This window comes from Corvus hawaiiensis, chromosome 20, assembly GCF_020740725.1.
Source record: "Corvus hawaiiensis isolate bCorHaw1 chromosome 20, bCorHaw1.pri.cur, whole genome shotgun sequence".
In the NCBI taxonomy this organism is placed as follows: Eukaryota; Metazoa; Chordata; class Aves; order Passeriformes; family Corvidae; genus Corvus; species Corvus hawaiiensis.
Window position 1 is genome coordinate 7062425 of NC_063232.1, and position 21661 is coordinate 7084085.

Below are 21661 nucleotides of genomic sequence, written 5' to 3' on the forward strand. Positions count from 1 at the left end.
AGGAACTTCTGGGTTACGTAGGATTTTTGAGAGATTTTATGTTGTGTTTTGGGGAGTGAAGGGCTTCAGGAAATAAATGCTCCCCAAGAGAATGGAAAATGAATTAATTTTGTTGTGACAATACAGGTGAAAAAGCTGCAGGTGATGCTGAGGCAGGCTAATGACCAGCTGGAAAAGACAATGAAAGATAAACAGGAATTGGAGGATTACATGAAACAAAGTGCTGAAGACTCCTCTAATCAGGTACAAGCATTTGGTAATTGAGATCCAGGAATCACGAAATGTTCTTCAAAAGTGTGTAACAAGAACTTGTGTTTTGTTAGGTATGGATGGGCTACTGGCTGTAGAGGCAACACGAATGAGAATTTCTAGGGTTAGTTATGCTCCACCTGATTTTGCCACAGTTTCTAGATAAATCTATTATGTCTCTAATACCGTGTTACCCAATTTTGGCCTTAAAATATCATCTCTAATCTTGAAATCCATTACAGAGTGGCATTGTGGAATTTGCATAATGTTTGAGTTTTGGAGTGACCTGTGTATGAAATGACCCAAACATGCAAAAGGAGCCCTGTGCTCTGGGCACAGCCGTGTTGGTGGAAGAATGGTCCTTTTCCACCACTTGCTCTTATAAATACTTGACTCCTAGGTAATGGACTTGGGGTGAAGAATGCAGTTGATGAGGAGCTGAGCAGGCAGTAGCAGGGCCAAAATATGCACTGAACTCCTTTAAAATAAGAGCCCACTGGAAAGATTTTTCAGTCTGAAATGTGTACCTAATTCTTCTGGAACAATGAAGCCGAATATAATGGGTGGTAGTCATAGTTAAAATTAAAAAGGGAAAAAAGTCATCATCTTTGGCCTATTAAAGATTACAATAGTAGGTACATGCTGTGTACAAGACACTGAATTTACTTCACTTGAGCTGGAGCTTTCTCTCTTCCATCCCACCCAGTATTTTTTCTTAGTCATTAGAAGACAAAGTCCAGCTTAGACAATGGGAATATGTTCTCATGTTGTTCTGGCTGTACCAGGGTGCTGTTAATTAAGTAATGCTTCATCTTACATGTGTTGTTGTGGAATGACTTGTGAAGTTTTTGAAGGTGGGTGCTCTCAGAGAAAGGTACAAAAATTCAGAAAACACTGAAAACTTAGATAAAAGCTCTTCAGTTTCCCTTCAGTGTTTCTGAACTGGCTTACATTTAAATTTTAATAGAATGAACTGTTGATTCAGAGTTTGGTAAATAGAATATAAAAATATTGTTATTGCAGAAACTGTCTTTAATCTGTCCATAGTGCCTGGATCTGCATTCCTGCTTTACTGAGAGAAGAATTAACATAAACTTCAGTGGATTAGTTTGAAATTTCAAAGTATCTATTAGTAATAACAGGCGAGAGAACTGGTGTGGTTATTTCTTCTTCAGAATCTGTTCCATGCTTTATTTCTTACATGTCTGTCTGGGTTTTCTTTCTTCAAGATCTCCTTGCTCATGGCCAAGTGTCAGAAGTCAGAGAATTTCCTCAGTGAGCTGCAGCAGGCATTTCTGCAAGCCAAGAGGAGTGTCCAGGAGCAAATGGTAAGACAGGTTAATTCCAGAGATCCTTCTCCAGCCCTGTTTGTCTGACCCTTGGAGCTCAGTGTGTCTGTAAAAGGCTTTGTCTGCCCAGCCAAGGCTGGCTGGAGAGGGCTGAGCATCTTCACTTGCAGAGGGCCTGGTCCAGTGAGCTCTGATGGCAAGGGCTGGAGCTGGAACCGTTTGTGTCACTCTGTGCTGCTGTCTGTGTTCATGCACATTCAGGAGTATGGAGATCACTGGTCAACTTCTTTTCCCCTTATTTATTATCTAATTCCGTGCCTCTTCAGCATCTTAATTTCACCTCAAATCTGAAGACAGTAGATTTTCTCAAGACTGTTTTTAGGATTCATCACAAGTACCATCATTAGTGAATATTTTCTTGAGTTTTAGAGATGAATGATCAGTGTTGTTGCAGGTCAGACTTAAAATATCAGCCCTAACACCCAGGGAGAGATATGTATGGGAACTTAATTTTTTAAACTATTTTTGAGCATCTTGTTGGAATTAAGCCAGAGAATAGGAAGAGGACCACATGTTCCAGAACTAAGTTTGACTTCCTTGGAGCAATTAATTCCTTTCTATATCAGAATCAAGTCTTGTCTTTTTTCCTCCCTGGCACAGCATTTGTGGGGGACCAAGAGAATTCATCCTCATGAACCCCAGTACTGCATTTCTGGGGTCTGGGATTGTGTGTAGGACGTCAGGACATTGCCTGCAGAGATGCTCCATCGGGTGCTCTGCATGAGAGCACATCTTACAGACACGCAGGAGATTCAGACAATGTGCTGATCTGAGTCTGCTTCTCCTGCTGCCCCCCTATAACACAGCTCCTGCCATTGCTCCTGGTTCCCCATTTCCATTCCTCTTGGAAGAGTTCACTGGATTTTTTTCTTTTGTAATGGAAGCAAAGCCATGCCCTCTTCATCCTTTTTCTTTCCGTGGGATCAGCTGTTCTGATGCTTTCCTCGGAGGACAGTGGGAGGCAGACACCCACCATGGAAAGTTTCAGGATGAATGTTTCAGGTTTTTGGATAACCTGCTCTTACAGCTGCGTGCTGAGGTGCTGTTAATAAACATCCCTGCCAGCTCCTGAATGCACATGTGATTCCCACCCTCCCTCCCCTCTCTGAGCACAGCCAGCTAATGGATAAACACAGGAGGAAAGTGGGAGACTGAGCAAAGCTGTACTTATCACTGGCTTCCTCCTCTCTGTCCTTGCCTTTATTTCTGGTGCATAGGCCAGGCAAGAGGGAACTGGTTGTGTTGATCCACACCACCATTTTGTTTCCCTTCTTTACAAAGAATATCAGTTCACCAGACTTTTGAAAGCAGTGGAAGTAAATGGGGCAGAAGAGATCTGAGCATGACCCTAAGTGTGAATTTATGCTTTTCTTTGCATTGGAGGCTGTCCTGACACAGTCAAGGGAGCAGGTTTCAGAAGAGTTGGTGAGACTGCAAAAAGATAATGAAAGTCTTCAAGGAAAACACAGCTTGCATGTGTCCTTACAGCAGGCTGAAGATTTCATTCTACCAGAAGCAGCAGAGGTAAAACATTTTTAAATCATTAACACTGACAGTGCTTGTGAGTTGATCTCACTGGAATATTATTCTTTATCAAAAAGTTGTCTCAAATAGCACAAAGAACAGTACCTGGGATTTTAACCCTGTAAGTCTGTGAATGAGTGTGATCCCCCTGTGCCATGCCTGCTTCAGGGTGTGGATGGATTGTAAAACCAGTTAACTGTGGCCTGACAGCTGCTCTGTGGTCAGTGGAGTGTGGGTTTGGCCCAGTTCAGCCAGTTCAAGCTGTATTTTCCAACTGGGCACACAAGTGTTCAGTCACCAGGGCCTCACTGTATTGATTCAATAAATCAAGTGAAGTCAATCACTTCTGTCCACTTAAGACCAGCAGTAATCCAAAGCCTTGAATAATGATTCCTTTCATGGCCACTCCCTTCCTTTAAGCCTAAAAGATTTGGAGGGGCTGAAGGGCAGGGGGAGCATCATAAACCTGTGGGGATGTGAATCTTGCTGTGTTTTCATTTCCTGTGGCCAAGCCAACTGTGACTGGAGCACCTTGCTGGAAGCAGGGTGTGGGATGCTGGGACAGACCCTGGGGCAGCACAGCTTTGTCCTTGTGCAGATACCCCAGTGCTGGGGCTGTGGGGCAGCAAAATGCACATCTCTGCTAATCCTTGATCCAGGAGCTCCGTGAGCTGATCCTGAAGTACCGGGAAGACATCATCAGCGTGAGGACAGCAGCAGATCACCTCGAGGAGAAGCTGAAGGCAGAGATCCTGTTCTTGAAAGAACAGATCCAAGCTGAACAATATTTGAAGGAAAATATAGAAGAAACTCTACAGCTGGAAATAGAGAATTGCAAAGAGGAAATAGGTGAGCAGGGGCAAAACAGTCTCAAAATAGGAATATTAGAAATTAATAAGATGCAAAGACTTGATTTTGTAGTAGACTTACCTGAATTCTAAATGCTGTCCACTTTCGATAGCAGAGACACCAGAGCTGTGCAGCTGAAAATAAAAGTACAATTATTTGTTTGCTTTTGAGGTACCTTTGATGTAACAGGAGCTTAATTTTCCTTTAAATATTAACAGAAGTAAACAGGGTATGAACAATTTCCCATGTTTCTTGCGTTTAAGATTTAATATTCTTGTTTTTCAGCATCCATTTCCAGTTTAAAAGCTGAACTGGAAAGAATAAAAGTGGAAAAGGAGCAGGTAAGAAGCCCTTTCACTGAGATTTTTGGTGATGTGGGTTTTTTTTAATAAAAGTTTTTTTTTTTTCTTTCCTGTATTGATGCCAGTGTAGGAACAGGACACATTCATAGTTCTGTTCCTTAAAAGGTGTTTGATCTGTTTTATTAATCTGTAACCTAAATATTGGATTAACTAATTCCTAACTCATACTAAGCTACATAACACTGACCTAAAATGTCAGGTTTGGACATTTTTCTCCAGCTCCAAAAATAAATAAATGGAGAGAAAGAGATGTTTTTCAGGTGTTTTCTCTGCCCCTGAAAGAGATTATTTGGGTGTGTTTCTGAGTCCCAGAAAGATACTTAGACTTCCTTATGGAGGGACTGTGGGAGATGGAAATGTTAGGAAGTGCAGTTAATATTTTTTTATGTTATTATACAGTTGGAAAGTTCTTCGCAGGAAAACCTGCAGCAGCTGGAGAGTTTGCAGGAGGCAAAGAACACTCTAGAAGAACAGCTGAAGAAGGAGACTGCAGCAAAGGTAGCTATGATGTCTGGATGTGAAGTGTATCTGCATCTTTTGTGATGAGCAGCTGTGTCAGAGAATGTGGCACTACCTAAGAATGAAAAAAAGAAGCTTTTGAATGTGAGTAAGAAACTGGCAGGGAAATAATCTCCTCTGGATGTGGTTTAAATCCTCACCCCTGTTTTCACTGGGACTTGTAAAGTGGTGGGTCTGAATCGCTGCTGACTTGAATATCCCTTGGATTGCCCTCCCAAGTGAGGCCTCAGGAACATTCCTGCCTGCTGAGAGCGTGATAACCAAACCTTGGGCTGAATGCTTTGATGCTTTTGAAGCAGTGTTTTCTTGTGGTTGCTGTAGGAAGGGGCTCTACTTCAGCACTCAAGTGAATTAATCATGGTCTAAGCACTTGTTCTCTGCCCTCTCTTGTTGTGGTTTTGGTTTTTTATGCCCTTTCCCCAAACGCTTTTCTGACTAAAGCTCAGGATGGCAAGACAGTTACACTTCCAGCAGCAAATTACTGCCCTTACCATGAACTTACTTCACTAAAACTCAGAACTCTGCCTTTGTATTTTGAGATCCCAGGTCATGGTTCTGTTAAAAGACTTTGGGCTTTTTCATGCTTTAACCAGTCTATTGACACCTGTTAATGGGTATTAGCTCCTGATTTTGAGCTTTGGAAAACTGAGGTGTGGAAAGACTGGTGTAGTTTGTTGCCAAGACCCTGTGGATACTGTGCTGCTTTGCTCTGGTATCACCCTTTAATCAGTTTATACAAGCTGCTGATTTTCATTCAGTTCAAGCCTAAAGAATCTTTTCCTCCTCAGGCCAACCTTGAGCAGCTGGTGTTTGAAGAGAAGAACAAAGCTCAGCGGTTGCAGACTGAGTTAGATGTCAGTGAGCAAGTGCAGAGAGACTTTGTAAAGCTTTCTCAGACACTTCAGGTAAGAGAGTCCAATCAATGTGTGAGGGGCTACTTTAGTTTCATTATTTCTACACAGCTGTGTAAAGTAAGAAATGGCAGTTGTAAATTTCCTTATGTTGGTATTTATGATCTATTTTAGAATTTGTTAGTGTAATAAACTGATCAGGTACTCCTGATATGATATTATTATTAAAGCTATTGGGATTGTGTTCTGATTACTGGGTTCCAGCCAATTTTCAGTTTTTGTACTAAAAGAAACTGTGTAGAGCCATAAATGATGGCTCTTCCAGACCTGTGTTTTTCCTTGTCCATCTCCTGATGTTTCCAATGTGATACTTTCATAGCAAATCATTCAGGTGCAAATATTTGAGGACAGAGTAAGGCACTGGTACTGTTTGATGTGAATATCTGAAATGGTTCTTCAGGTTAACAGTTCCTGCTTTCTGTTTATACATCCCAACAGTCTTGTTCTTGTTATTGTCACTGTTGTTATCCTTGTATTTCCTTCACCAAGTGGAACTGTGGTTGATGTGAGACACCAAGAGGTGGCTGAAGGGAGGGGTTTTGTCAGGGGTGTCCCTGAGGCTGGTTCTGGTTTGTCAGGCTGTTCTCTGCTGCTGTGGTTTGTGCTCAGAGGGACTGTCTGTGCTTGGGAGGCCAGGCTGGACTGGGCTCACCTTCAGGGTCTGTGTTCCCAGGGTTTGCACCCCATTTATGTTCCAACTTTGCTCACAGAGCAGGTGCTGAATTTCAGCCCCCCATCTCCTTGGAGTCTTTGTCCAGGCTGCTCAGTGACACCCAGCAGAATTCAAACTACGCATTTTCTGAGTCAGGCATTCAGGTTTACTTGGAAAATTAACCCCAGAATGTGGGAGGTTTGTTCACTAGACACAGTTTAGCTGGATGGATAATAGAGATCTGTGCTCTGTGGCTCTGTCTGTGTCTGGAGGGGTTGGTAGGACAAAGGAGACTGTTGAGTTGTCCTGTCTGGGGAAGTTGCTTCTTGTTAGTCATCATCTGCTCTGTTTTTGAAAGTCCTGCAGGCACTGGTTTATGCAGCTCTTAGAGGAAACATGGCCACCACTTTGAAGATGTGTGGTGGACTCTTCCACAGCTTGCAGGTAGTTTAGTAAACCTTCAGTATGAGCTCAGTAAGAATTGTAGCTCCGTGTTTTGTGTTTTCTTTCTGCCCTAAGCAGTTACTGCACATCAGGTTGTGTTCCAGTGTAAGCAGTGGCTTGTGCCACGTGCACTGTGCAGTGTGAGATGACCATCAAAGGAGGATTGTGGTTTCTTGGTGGGGTTATTCCCTTCCCTGGCCTTGTCAGTGAGAGCCTGGACAGGTACCCCTTGTGTGAGGGGTCCACTGGCCAAATTAGTTATGAGCATTTCAGAGAAAGGGCTAAAAACCACTTAAATGGTAGCTGGGAATTTATAACTGAAAGCCCAGATCCTATTGCAAAGAATGTGAAAGTTTGAGTGTGATAAAGAAATCAATTGTGCTCTCTTTGCATTGATTTCACCACAGTTCTGCTGGGCCCTTTTTCAGCATTTAAAAAATACCTTAAACTGGGTTATCAGCAAAGCAAGAAGTGAGCTTGGAAATGGGATGGTTGCTCCAAGAGTATTTTGGGTGCGATCTTGAGAGGCTCCAAGGCACATTTTGGGCTGCTCCTTTACATTCTTCCTGGGAAGGTTTACTTTGCACATCTCCAGTCAGTGACTGGACATGAGACAAAACACAGAGTGATGGTGATGGCTGGAGCCCCGCAGGGAGTGGGGCTTTATTGTAAAATCACATCTGCCTCTTGTCTTCCTTCCTCCCATTCTTGGGCCCAGATTAAGCTTGTGCTCCCTCACCCCTTGCATTTCTTCAGCCCCTGGTGATGTTTGATCCCTCGGAGGCTCCCTTTGGGTCTGGGTGTGAGCTCTTGCAGCCTTTGCTGACTGCGGTGCCTCTGTTGGTTCCCTGCAGGTGCAGCTGGAGCGGATCCGGCAGGCAGATTCCCTGGAGAGAATCCGTGCAATCCTGAACGACACAAAACTGACGGACATTAATCAGCTCCCTGAAACATGACACCCTGATGGGCTCCGAGGCTGCGTCTGGGGTTTTTAACTCATCTTTATAGCAACATTAATTATTATTTAACTCTAACCGAGAGAGCAGAAGACAACAGAGGGGAGCAATGACTTAAGTTTTGTTTCTAGAGGGGAAAAAGGTTTCGTACTGGGCAGGAAGAGAGCACAAGGGTGACTTGTAGTGTAGGAAGGAGAACTTTCTAATGGAAACACTAATGAGTGCAGTGTTTCGTGTTCCACTGAGTGGGATCAGTCCTTACATTCTGAAAAACTTCCCTCTTTCAGCCGACTTCGTAACCTAATATAGAGTTTTGGAACATATACCCCTGTCTTTCCCTCTGTCCTTTCCCCCACTACTGTGATCAAAGTAGCTGCTGGAAACTGTATTGTCCCTCCAAAATGTTGAAGAGCAAAGTGGTTGAAGTTTTTCTGTTTGAATAGTCAGTAACAGTATTCAGCTAGCAGAGAGAATGAGGTGTAGAGTATGCTGTATGAATATTTTATATTAAAATATGACTTTATTAGCAGGACACTGGATATTGATCTTATTTCATAACTCAGTACTTTTTTTTTTAAAACCATTGGCTCTGTGAAGAATCTGAATGCTGCTGAAATGTGGATATGAGTGAGCTGTGTATCTCCTGAACGGAGAAATGCTAATCCAAAAAAAAAAAGAAAACTGTACTGAGAATTTAGCTCCTTGCCATTTTTCTGTTGAATTCAGATACTGAAAGAAAAGCACAAGAAATGCACTGTTTTGTAATCTCTTTTCACAAATGTAATTTAGAATATGGACTACAACTGGTTGTTTCTCATCTCTAAAGCTGAGCAGTGCCTGGAATCCCTTCTCTGTGGAAAAAAAAAAACCAAAACCAAGCAAAAAAACAAAAAACCCAAACAGAAAAAAGCTGGTAAAAGTCGTGTGCATGTCTGAGCATTGGCCTGAGGCGGTGCAGGTGTGCTCTGCTCTGGGGGTGACCCCAGGTGTGAAGGCAGGAGCTCTCTGGGGAAGGTGTTGAGGGCAGAATGAAGCTGTGGGCCCGACCCCTCTGCTGGGTCAGCCTCGTGTCAGGAAACAGGGAACCGCTCCCAGCCAGGGCACAGACGTGCAGGAGCTGCAGGATTGTGCTGCTGCAGCTTGGAGGGGACAGTGCAGCTCTTTGGTGTCCTGGCACTGCTCGGAGGTGGCTCCTGGGCTGCCCCCTGGTTCTGCTCCCAGACAGTTCAATTACACTGAGCAATGTGGCAGCAGAGGCAGGAAATTCTTGTGATCACTCAGTTGTCAGGTTTGGGTTTCTTGTTCTATAAATGTCCAGGGGTAAGATGAGCATTCCTCCTCCTCCTCCTCCTTCTCCTCCTCCTCCACTGCTGGAATTCCATGCACGCAGCTGGATGGATTCCTGAACGGTTGCAGGTGTTGATGATCCTGATGGTACAGACCCAATTCTTGAACTTACAACTCAGTTAAAAGGAGGCTGAAGGAGCAGATCCCACTGTCCAAAACTTCTTAGTTTTTCCTCCGTTCCTTGCTGGTTTTTCTTCACATACTTGGCCAGAGATCTGCTTTTCTTCATCACCTTCAAAAGTGACAGAAAATTCTCCAAACTGCAATGCACATGATATATTTTAAAGTGCTTAGATCCTATTTTTAGCAGTGTATATCCTGCTGCTGACATAAAGTCAGAACCAGTGGTTTTGAAGAGGAATGCCTTAAAAACAGCCAAAAAAGCATCATACAAGCTCAATTCCTTGCCACTCATTACAAGAATTAAAACATTTTATTCATCCTAGCAATTAATTCCCTTTGTAATCCTGACACCCAAAAGTAATTTTTCTCACCTTAGTAATGACTAGACTAACAGATGGCAGAGCTCTCGTGTCTAAAGATGGTACTTTTGCATAAAGGTGACATTGAAGTGTGGCTTGGGCCTTCAGTTTTTGGCTATTACCAGATTAGGGATTTTTTAACCTTTCTCACTATTTGCTGAACTGTGGTGACAGCAGCTGAGTCCTGATGCATGAATCCAGGACCAGATGTTTTTCATTCAGTTTTCCAGTGGTTGGGTAAACTTTGGAGACAAAACTACAGGCCTTTAGTAGGAGCTACAGAGCAGAAAGGAAAGTGTTTTTCTCTGTTCCCACCCTCCCTTCCCAAAGCCAAATGTGTAACTGGTTACAGAGTTACTGTAACTGGTGACTACTTCACCTGTGCAGGAGGTGTAAGGGAGCCTCTTGTATGGCAAAACTACACCGCATCCTGTACCCTCTTCAGCAAGCTGAGCACTTGAGGAACTGCACCTTGAAGTCTTTCACAGTAAAATATTTTTTGGTTGTGTTTCTGGCTGGTCCAAGTGCGAGAGAGCAGGGGAAGGGCTGTTCCTGCCCTTGCAGCATCCCTTACTGGTCCCTGTGTCTGGCCTGTTCTCAGCAGCCCTGGCTGTGGCTGGGTCAGAGGGTTTCAGGCAGTCCAGGGCTGGGTGGCTTTCCCTGGGTGTGTTTTTATGGCTCATTGGCACAGCTTTCCCCAGGTGTGGAGGTGTCAGGGTGAGGTCATGGCTGCAGGAAGGAGGCGAGCGGGGCAAGTGGTTTGGGCTCCTTCATAGCCCCAGCACCCATGGAGCTGTTCCCAAATGCAGATCTGCAGGCCTGGGGGGTGTGCACTGTTGGCTTTTCCTTGTTTGTGAACCAGGCACTGCACCAGTCCTGGAAGGAACTTCCTTTGGTTTGGAGAGGATGGGCAGGCAGTTCTCGCATGGTTATTTTCCTTTTCACCACCCTGTTCCACCTGTGCTCCTGTCTCAGTACCAGCTGTGACCATTTAAGTGTTGGAACACGGGTCACCTTTTTCACCAACTGCTCTAATGTCAGCCTTTTAAACAATTCAGTTTGAAATTGGAACCCTGGATGTTCACAGAAGTGGTGGGAGATGTGCTCCCTCTGAACTGCTCTCCCTCATGGGGAAGGACAGCAAAGCTTCAGCAGCAGCAACTGAGCTTCTGCTGAACTCAGACTTCAAGGGGCCTTTAAAAGCAAAATAAGACAGTGTGTGCCAAATTTGCAGAGCAAATTTAAAAGACTGTAAATGAAGTGTAGGAAAAGCTCTTGGTGTAGATACTCACTGGATGATGGATGATGGTGTTACTGCTCATGAACATGAGAAAACAAATGCTCTTCCTTCCAGTTCTGGGTGTTGTGGAGCATGGCTGGGGCCGGGGTGGGTTCTCCTGGCTCAGGTGAACCTGCTCAGCTGTGACACAGGGGCTGAGCTGTTGGTGGAGGCTCTGTCTGCATTGCTGTACCTGTATAGTCCTAACCTGTACAAAGTGTTCCTGCAGCATGTCTGGTACCTGCTCCCTCCCAGCAGCGCCCCCGACCCCCCTGCTGTGCCACGTTTTAGCAGTGCAGGAACTCCTGCCCCGCTGAGCTTCACCACGGCGCCTTTTCTAAGGGGAAGGGGGAGGGACAACAATTATTTATTGTCCACTAGAGTCTGTCTACAGCAGAGACTGAATTGGCCTTGAAATGTCAAGGGGGACTCCAGAGCCATCTTTTGCAAAAGGAAACAGTGTTTGGAAGTCAATACTGCATTCCAGTGAGCCAAGCCATTGGTGTCCTGTGCAATCGTGGGTGTAGAATTCTGCTGTCTCCAGGATTCCAGTGTAACCATTTGTTAACTGTACTGAAGGTGTGTCCTTTATGGAGAAAGTGTTCCAAATTAAAAAAAGCTGCTGAAGTGTGTGCGTGCCCTGCTCTGGTCTTTCTCCTCTGCCCCCTGCCACAGACCTCCCCCCAGGGAACCCCTGATGGAGCAAGGGTGGGAGACTATCCCAGGATCACCCCAGGGAGCAGCAATCCCCACTCCTGGGGCAGCTGCAAGCATTACCCTCTAACATCCTGAATATAAAACACCTGCAGCACATCCCCTTCCCCTGAGAAAAGCGAAAACCACAGCACTTGAGGAGTCTTATCAAAAGTATTTTATTTCACAATTCTTTACAAAATAAGTAAAAGGTGTTTTGTTCAACATACAAATGGTAAATATACAAGGGGGAATACCAGGAACAGGTAAAGCTCATCCAGCCTCTCGCTGCAGGGTCCTCCCCAGGGACACTCAGAAGTTCACATGGCTCCTGATGTCGTTGATCTGTTTCACCATCTCCCGGATGTGTTCTCCCCTTCAAGAAAAAATAACCCAAGTCAGAAGGCTGCAGGTCCCATCAGTGCAGAACTGAGCAGGAAGGGAAACACTTCAGATGGCAGCTTAAAGTGCTGCTGTCAAGAGCTGCAGATCCTGTGCTTCAGCCCCTCTCCCCAGGCACTGCCTCAGCCCCACCTGCAGCACGGCTCAAGCAGCACCTGAGACACCTGAACTGAATGTGAGTGCCAGGGCCCGGGCTCTGCAGGAGCAGCCCAGCCTGCACTTACTCCTCTCTCAGGACAGCTTGGATGCACTTGCTCTGGTAGGCACTGAGGCTGATGCTGGGCTTGCGGGGGCTTCGCCCCTTCTCCATCTGCTTCTGTTGGTATTCCTTTTTCATTTTCACCTGGGAGTTGAGGAGAAAAAAGAAGGCCCCAGTCAGTGCTGGTCGTGCCTGTCACAGTGAAAGCTTGTTAATTACAGACTGCTGTGTTGTACTGCAATTAATCGGTTCTTTTTGGGTTCAAATCTGCCTGCTTTTGCACTTCCCACAAAGAGAAGAATGTCCCTGCCAGGCTGAGGATTGGGAAGCTCTCTGAGGGCTTACAGTGTGTGCAAATATTCTCTCTGTGTTACCAGCAAGAGCCCAAAGCCCCTTTAGTACATCGTTGCTGATGAACGCAAGTACAGCATCACATTGTTGGCAGGACTTGTCTGCCAGCACTGAGCGAAGAGCTGTCAGCAACCTCCCAGGTCATTCCTCCTCTCACCTGTCTGATAGCATTGCTCAGGTGCTGCAGCTGGTCATGGATTGTCTGCAGTTCCTTCTTCATATCCTTTTCAGTGTCAGATAGAACAGGAAGCTGAGAGTGGAAACTCCGAAGGACTTTCTTCATCCTTGAAAGCAAGAAATGTCTCTGAGTTAACTTCCCTGGTACCCAGCTCTGCTCAAACACCTGCAGCCTGGTGCTTTGGCCATGCTTCCCAAGTCCCAGGGGCTTCACTTTCCCCTTCCAGCTGGTCTCAGGTGGCATTCTGAGCACGGGGCTGGTTCAGGCTGGGCCTGCAGACAAATCACACCAAGCCTCAGCACAGGGACTTTCAGAATCCCAGTCTTGGAACAAACCAGTGCAGCAGCTTCTGCCCACTCTATTCTACCACACCTGCAAACTTTGTTCAACATCATGTGGAGTGAGGTGAAACGGAGCCCCCATGTGCACTCACCTGTTCATGATGTCTTCCTGCTTCTCTTTGGCTTCCTCATACTTGTCAGCCAAGCGCTCGGCCATTTCCCGCAGACTTTTCCTTAAGGCAAGGGAGGAACAGTTCCCTACTTCAGATTTACACACGGGACAGGCCAGGGTGTGGACAAAGGACAAGGAAGCTGGAGAAGCCAGCTGGAGGAGGGAGCGAACCTCCAGGCTTCATTAGGGCTGGGAATGCCTTCATGTGTCACCTGTTTCACACAGGGTCTTGTCCCAGCCACCACAGGTGCATCATTCCTGAGCTTTGACTTGGAAAAGGAGACAGGTTCCACTCACCTCTCCTCTCGACAGTAATTCAGATCCTCCAGCTGTTTCTTTTTCTGCCCCCACAGCAACTTCACTCTGAAGTAAACACATACAAAAAAAATCAAACCACTTGCAACCAGGTGAATCAGGATTTACACCACACAGAAAATGCTGGGAGTGGGAAGAGCTAAAGACACTGAACAGGGGGCAGTGGTGAGAAAAAACTCCCATTTTGTCCTAACTGTAAATAACTGACTATGATTTGAAGCAGCAGAGACTTAAGGCAATTCTCCTCTGTCAGGATTAGTGCTGAGGTCAGATTTCCTGCCACCCACAGGCCCAGGCAGGCAGACACCACCAAGAGAAAAGTATTTTATGTATGTGTTTATGTTTACCTTTTTTTTTCTTCCTCTGTGAGCCACTACAGAGACCAAGTATTACACTCGCCCCTACTTTGCCTGATAACTGCGTTTTAAGTTCTGGTATTCATTATTAGTTTTACATTTAGTATGTTTACTCATTCACCAGGATTAGCCCCACAGAGGAGGGTGAGTGCTCAGTACTTAGTGCTGCTGTGTCACACAGACATTGGCTAGCACATTTTTATGAGAGTTTTGCATTACCTTTGCTGAATTTCCTCTTTTGCCAGGTCCTGTTTCAGTATATATTCCTCTCTGAACACCTGGGTGGCTCTGCTGAGGAGCTGAAGGCATTCTTCAGGGGGAGGAGCAGCATCTTTATCTGCAGATCTTAAGAGAGAGATTTTTGCAACCTTACTAACATGTTCCTTTGAAAGGCTAAACCACTCCCAGTGTTTATGGTAAGGGCTCGGGGGGGCTGTTACAAAAGTGAGGGATTACAATGGAATCCCTTTGCTAGAAATAATTTTTCTTATATGAGGAAATCCCAAGGCAGCTTAAGATACTCCAAACCCAATGGGCCAAGTAATGAGCAGCTCATCAGCTGAAGGCAGCCCTGCTTTGAGCAGGAGGCTGGAGCCAGGCAATCCCCTCCCAGCCTGCACCATCACTGGACTGGATGCCATTCCCACACGGACAGAGGCCCCAGTCAGTGGCAGGAGCTGTGCCCCAGCACTGCCATGCCCAAGGCAATGTGCTGTTCAAACAGGAGCTGGTGAACACCCACTGTTCCCAAGTGTTCCCACTTCAGGTGCCCCAGGAAGACACATTTGCTTACTTGAGATGCAGGGGGTTGGCAGAGCTGCGCTGCAGGATGCCCTGGATGTGCTTCTCAAAGGAATGCTCCGACTCGGCCACGATGCGCAGGGGGGACACGGTCAGGTCCTTGTCCTCTCTGGTGCACAGCAGGGGAGGGGAGGCAGGATGGACAGTGCTTCTGCCACACAACAGCACAGGGAGAACACAGTCAGACCAGGCAAACTGAAACCAGGTCAGAGCTTAAGTGGTACTGAAAGTGAGGAGCTCATCCACTGGGGAACTCCTGTGTTACTGCAGGGGGTTCTAAAAGGAGCTGTTTCAGTTTTGTGGTAAATCCAGCCCTAGCAGGGTTGGTACAGCTCACATCCCCACACCTGCTTGGTCATGGCTCAAACTAGCAAGAATCGTAAATATCCTTTGGCTTAAGGAGAGAAAAGTTCCAGAACAAGGCAAGCAGGCACTGCAAGAGTAGCATGACCTTCTTCACAAAGCACCCTGCCCGGTCACTGCCCACCTGTGTGGAAACAGTGAAATAAACAAAAGGTCTGCAGGAGAACCTGATGGTAACACTGGCTCTGCTGGTGGTACCTGTCCTACATTAGTGTCCTGCCCAAGATAAGCTGAAAATGGTGTTCTCCCCTCAAGGCATTTATTTCATTGTGCAAATGCAGATTTACAGCACTCTGTATCTTTGCCACCACCTACAAAGAAAGTAACTGGAAGCACAAACTAAAATCCTACTTCTTTTTTCCCCTTTCATGCACACATAACCTCAGTAGCCCATTAAGAATATTCACACCACTGTAAAACCTCAACAATACCATCGAGAACATTTTTTTTGTCCTACTACTCACTAAAAGTGATGTGATTAATTATATCCCCTAAAAAGACCTTATCAGCAGTAGGTAAGTACTCTAATAACACTTTAGTGCTCAGCCAGGGGCCATTCAGAAAGCAAAACTGCACTGTGTGTCCTAAGAGGTGCAGAAGCCTGGGGTGAAACAATCAAAGAATAATTGAAAAATAGGAATATCCATTTTTGGTCCTTTCCATGCAGTCATGGACTTCAGCTGAGAACTCCGTACAAGAGAGGCCTTGTAATGCACTCATAGGTGTTGGTGATGCAAATCATTGTGGGCCCCAGGACGTCAGAAACGATCCAAAATCCTCTAATTGGAGCAGGCTGCCTGAAGGGAAGAACACAAAAAGCACCCAGTCAGGAAAGTTCTTTATTCCTGAAGCTGTGCACGTTCACTCTTTTGGAAGTGCTCCAAGGTCAGGTAAATGGAAGTGAAAATTCCTGCTGGTCTGACAGATGATTTTCAGACAGTAACACAAGAATTTAAGCTACTACCCTAACTGTGCATGAAGAATCCTCATACACAAATTGCTTAGTTGTATTATTTGAATTCTTTTGAGTTTACTTTATTACTTTAATGGCAAGAATGCAGCAAAAGATGACAAATCATAAGTATTTTCCATAGCAACTTCCTGATTTGAAAGCAATTGAGAAAGGGTTTGGTTTTTTACCTGCACGGCAGTGGTTTTGTACAAAGAATATGTTCAACAAAGCACTTCTGTTCTGCTCCCAGCTCTTGTAAACTGTCTTTGTCTTCCTCATCTACAGAGAGACGTGTCAAGCTGCATCAGATACACTTTGCAGGGTGAGGGATTCAGTAGTACCTGCATCCACCAGCCTGTTACTGGCAGATGTTCAGCTGTTTCTCACTTCCCTCACTCACCTGAGCCAAGGAATTTGTGCAGTTTATTGATCCATGTCAAGCCCACACTGTGGACACCAGCTTCGTGTGTGCAATGGTATCTAGAGGGACATTTGGGATCTGAAAGTGAAGCAGAAAATTTAAGAGTTGGCACTAAACTGGGAAAAACTCATCCTTCACACCTGCACTGCTGATCCTGTGTATCAACTTAGTGTCCAGTTGTCCAGTCAGCTCTAACATCTTAGTGCAAGTACCAGAAACAGAGCTACATGTGTTAGAGTCCAAAATACTGGTGAGTTGTTTTGAACCCTTCCTATCACTCCTCGTATCAATCAGATCAGTTTTCAATGGCAGATTGTTAAAACTAGCAGACCAGCATTCTGACAAGCTGCTTGTTCCCAACACCTGCACACTTCATCCTGCCCACAATTCCATGGGATAAGCAGGTTCTTCCATCAGGATCACCCTCCCCACAGCACTCCCTCACACTCACAGGTCAGCACAGATGCAGCAACTTCTCCTTTATAACCCTCAGCTGACAGGGGCTAGCACTGTGTGACCCTGTGTAATCTGCCCTCAAGCCAACACTGGAGCCCCTCCCAGGCTTGCTCCTTCCACAGCTTTATTGAGGGCATCTGGCAAATCCTTACTCTAATCCCCCTGTTTGTCTGACACCAACAAGAACATGCAAATAGCTGGATCCTAAAAGCCACAAGATGAACAACAACCCTACCTCGATGCAGCTTGATTGGGCAAGAGAAGTCAGACTCCAAAGGATCTTCTTCATCTCCTGTTGCCAGTTTGAGTGCAAGTTCCAGCTCAACACATTCAAACACATACAGGGAAGGAATAAGATCGGATCTTGGGTCCCAGGACTTTTCTGACTGTAAGGAGTATTGTGAATTCTTCTGTGAGACATCATTTAAATAGGAGTTCCAACATGAACAGCATCAAGAAAGAGTCACATGGCAAGGGTTTTAACTGTCAAGGAATGTAGTTTAAATTTACTTAAAAAAAATTAAATCAAACCCAGAGTTTCTTAGAAAATCCTCTTTAAATTAGATTATAGTAAGTTTGATTAAAAACTGATCAACTGTCACGGTACACAGGACTGAGATTTAAAATAGAAGTGTCAGAGAGCCACAGGGACTAGCTGAAACAGGAGGAAGACTCACTACTTCATTCCAAAAGAATGCAGCTTTGGCACCTGGCACACACTTCCAGGCACCCTGCCAGCTTGCAGCCAGGAACTTGGATTAAAGAAACAAAAATTCTACAGAAAATAAACCAAACCAAGGCAAGGTACCTGCTCATCATCCTCTTCTCCATCCAGCACCACACAGTGATAGAGCATCCCCGACTCGGTGGCGATGACCAGGATGTTTGGAACGCAGGGCAGGCACAGCACGGCGCAGGCGTCGTAGCCGTAGTTGTCCTCGGCAGCCGGGTGCATGGGCAGGGGGCCCAGCAGCTTCCCGAGGCTGCCAGCGCTGCAAGGAACACGGGTGTGCTCACAGCACCAGCTCTGCAAAAGGGGACTTCCCATGGCTGTCAAACAACCCCATGGCTTGGAGTTCTGAGTCCCACTAGACTGCTGCAGATTATGAGTCTGACTGCAGCTCCTAGGGGAAGATCTCAGGGGGAAATTGGAGCTCATTTTATTATATTTTATGCTTTGAAAGCAACCACAGCTACACTGCAAAAATTCATGAGGAAATATTTTCATACACGAACACAAAGTACTCAAGGAAAGCTCAGTATAATTATTACTTAACTGGTTTCTTGCACTTCACATTTTGTGTTGTGGCATTTCTCTGGGCGGAGCTTTAGATGGACTGAGGCCATCTCACTGCCTGCAGAGAGATCTGCTCAGTGCAGAGGCACACAGTGCTGTTTCCAACCCAAGTACCACAGTTTAATATTCAGCTACACAACATCTAACTTGTAAGTCTTGCACCATCTTCTCAGTTTTATAAAGTAATACCTTTTTCTATCATGTTTATATTCTCGATTAATCATCCTGACTTTTCACTGCAGAACGTGCCTGTGAACCCTCTAAGCTCTTCAAATATTCTTTCTCCTAAGATGCCCCTGGCTCAGTGAGCCTCATCCAAAGCTAAGGATGTCTGTGCTGGGAACTGAAGGCCACAAAATACACTTAACAGCCTTAGACCCACTGATCTTTTTACAGCCCCGTGTCTTCATATCAGATTTCTCATGGTAAATAATGCATAGTGGCATAGTGGATTCTCAGCAGTGGAAACTGCACCTATAATGTCTGGATGAGAAAGGACAACACACTGCTTTTGGATTCCAGGCTATTAGCACTGCCACAGAGACAGGACAGGCTGCAGTACAACATAACTCAGCCCAGCATCCCTCACAGTCCCAGCCAAGCTAGGACTCTCTCACTCTAGCACTGTACAAACACCCAAGCACCCTGTGAGCCCTGAGGGTAAGACCCTACCTCTGGAGCAGGCTGATGTAGGTGAGGAAGGTCTCTCCATTCTCATACAGAATGTACAGGGGGTAGCCCAGCACCTCCTCGCTGCCGCGCTGGCCCAGGATGTGCTTCGGCACCGGCACCTGCGGCCCGAAGTCGAAGGCCACGGCTGTCTCCCCCAGGGACGCGGTGTAGGCTCTCCTGGGACAGGGCACAACGAGCTGGGCTCAGCAAGGACTGAGAGCACAATGTTTAACATGGTCCTGAGGGATGTGCTGTCAAACTCCTGCCAAACCCCTGGCCAGCAGTGCCACGTGCCACTGCCAGCAACGAAAGGGTGTAAGTGACATCCTTCTCCTGGCTCATCAGTTCTGCAGTGCCCCCACAGCTTCAGAGGATAAAAGAGGTGTTCTGGTCCTTCCTGGGAGGCACATCACTGCGTGGTGCAAGATTTTCCTTTCCAACCAGGCCAAGAGGAAAATAAAAAGATGATCTATTTTCTACATTCCTCACTCAAAACCCCCTCCTTAAGCCCATCTTAAAGTCAACGGGTGTTTTCAAACTGCTGCTCTGACAAACACTTGACTGTACAGTTTGTCACCACTTTGTTTTAGAGGGATGGGGGAGAGGAGAGAGAGAGGAAAGGAAAAAGGGAAAGGAAAAGAGAAAAAGGAGAGAGAAAGAGAAAGGGAGAGAAAGAAAGAGAAGGAGAGAGAAAAGGAAAAGTGCAGGTACTGTGCTATGAAGAATTGCTAGCACTGAAGAATTCAAATCAGATTTTCAGGCAGATTTATCACTTATTACTTAAAAACACAACTGAGAATACTGAGCTTATTCTGCAAAAGCATTTCAAAATATAAGAAGCCACACCAACCCTTTTTTGATTGTAAGAGTCTCCTCCTCGGTGTCCGAAAGCGCAATCACTTTGATGGGTGTCTGAGGCACCTTCAGACTGTAGAACCTGGAGGAAAGAAACAGCAGCCACGTTCATTCTGCTGGCAGTGCTGCACATTCCCTGCTGAAGCAGGAACATCAGCTGCTCTCAGCCTGAAACTCCTCCCATCCTATTTTGTTATTGCTAACTGGTAAGAATGGCAGGATGCAAACATCCAGTGACAAATCAAGACTGGGCATGACAAAAAAATCCACTTCAGATAATCCAAAAATGGGTTTTACCTTATGGTGTTATCTGATGTCAAAAGCACAATGTGGGGCTCCAAGGTGTCGCAGGGGTACCAGGCTGCATGCTTTAACGTCAGGGATGTCGAGCTGGTGAAGAACCGTTCCGCAATAGGAATGGTGCTGGAATACAGAGCAGAAACTTGCACTGTGAGCAGAAGCACACAAGCTACTTCTAAAGGGAAGTGGGGGCAAGAAAAGCTAGAGACACTGAAAAGGTTTCAAAGTCTTTATCTGTACTATTCTGAAAGTTGGAGAGGCAGCTTTAACTTGAACCCTTTGCTATTTTCCCCCAGACATCTGCTTTTAGCTGCCACAGCTGAAAGACACCAGAGAAGCTGCCCCATCTCTGGAAGTGTCCAAGACAAGGTTGGACAGAGCTTGGAGCAACTTGGTCTAATGGAAGGTGTCCCTGTCCATGGCAGGGGTTGGAACTTGCTGGCCTTTAAGGTCTCTTCCAACCCAAACCATTCCATGATTCTGTGAAAGGCCAGAGAATACTAGAGGAGCATCTTGCTTCTCAGCAATTGCAACAAGTTTGGAAGGTCACTTGATAATCAGCAAATACTTGAGCCAAAATAACTTCATTTGTGACTGCCCCACAACCCAAATACAACCTGTCCCTTCCACCAGTGTCTTCTGTATCTGTCTAACGCCAAGAAAGGGAGGCTGTGGAGGAAGAGTGGCAGGACGAGGATGTCATCAACCACCTGAGGTCTCACCCACCTACAGTTCACCGTGGATTTCCCACCTTCAAATTCGGAATTCTTGCCCCAGCGTTTGGGCAGCTCCAGCACCATGAGCCCCTTGGTACCAATGAGCGCCACATGGTGCTGGGCGGGGCTCAGCAGCGTCTGGTGCACCTCGAAAAGGGGCGGGTTTATGCACAGAAGGGTCTGAAAACAGATGTTACAGGGAAGCACAAGCTGTTCAAAGCGCTCACGGAAGTACAGCTCATCTTTATTCCGGATGGTGATTTACACGGCACGGAATGAGGCACAACCCGGCTCCATGGCGCAAAGCAGTGGATTCCTTGGAGAAAGACCCCCCCGGGGCGGGCTGGGGGGATAATGAACCGCCCAGCGGCCTTCAGAGAGCAGACCCCCTCAGCCCCGCGCCCACCAGGGCTCGGCTCTCCTCCCCTCACACCTCGCATCCCCTCACATCCCCCCCGCCCTCTCCACACGGCCCCTTCATCCCCTCACGGCCCCATCACACCCCTCTTCCCTCACGGTCCGCCCAGCCCCTCACACCCAGCCCCTTCCCTACACGACCCCTTATCCCCTCGTACCCCAAACACCCCCTCACCCCTATTCCCTTACACAGCCCCTCCTCCCCTCAATTCCCACCCCCGGCCCCTCATCCTCTGACGATCCCCTCCCACACCCCTCTCCCGCCGCCCCTCGGCGCGGGCCGCACCTGGTATCGGCCGAGCGCGGCGGGGTCGGTGCCGCCGAGGCGGCGCAGGCCGATGGCGAGCAGGGCGGCGGCGGTCCCGTCCCAGAGCAGCAGGTCGGCGCCCAGCCCGCACAGGAGGTCGCGGAGCCGCGGCGGGCGGGGGGCGGCGGGCGCGCGCTCGCGGAGGCGGCCGAACAGCGCGTGCTGCGGCAGCGCCGCGCGCCACTGCTCCGCCGGGCCGCACTCGGCCGCCATCGCCCCGCGCCGCCGCCGCCC

The 21661-nt window shown here is 46.7% G+C and overlaps 2 protein-coding genes across 2 annotated transcripts in view; one reads left to right on the forward strand and one right to left on the reverse strand.

Moving 5' to 3' along the window:
* Window positions 1-11553, forward strand: part of RABEP1 (rabaptin, RAB GTPase binding effector protein 1) — a 47087-nt gene extending 35534 nt beyond the window's left edge. The window contains exons 11-18 of the mRNA XM_048324309.1: window positions 127-243; window positions 1479-1577; window positions 2982-3122; window positions 3782-3971; window positions 4257-4312; window positions 4733-4831; window positions 5641-5757; window positions 7714-11553. Of these exons, the coding sequence (XP_048180266.1) occupies window positions 127-243; window positions 1479-1577; window positions 2982-3122; window positions 3782-3971; window positions 4257-4312; window positions 4733-4831; window positions 5641-5757; window positions 7714-7815 (921 nt within the window). The 3' untranslated portion in view covers window positions 7816-11553. The remainder of the gene's footprint in view (window positions 1-126; window positions 244-1478; window positions 1578-2981; window positions 3123-3781; window positions 3972-4256; window positions 4313-4732; window positions 4832-5640; window positions 5758-7713) is intronic.
* Window positions 11554-11771: 218 nt separating this feature from the next.
* Window positions 11772-21643, reverse strand: NUP88 (nucleoporin 88). Its single transcript, XM_048324760.1, has 17 exons — window positions 21407-21643; window positions 20714-20883; window positions 19985-20110; window positions 19683-19769; window positions 18833-19009; window positions 17672-17855; window positions 17099-17249; window positions 16387-16485; window positions 16175-16265; window positions 15730-15831; window positions 14664-14822; window positions 14090-14215; window positions 13497-13562; window positions 13180-13260; window positions 12726-12852; window positions 12243-12361; window positions 11772-11992 (listed from the first exon to the last, which is right to left on the reverse strand). The coding sequence occupies exons 1-17, from the start codon at window positions 21638-21640 to the stop codon at window positions 11929-11931; spliced, it is 2163 nt and encodes a 720-aa protein (XP_048180717.1). The 5' UTR covers window positions 21641-21643; the 3' UTR covers window positions 11772-11928.
* Between the last annotated feature and the right edge of the window lie 18 nt (window positions 21644-21661).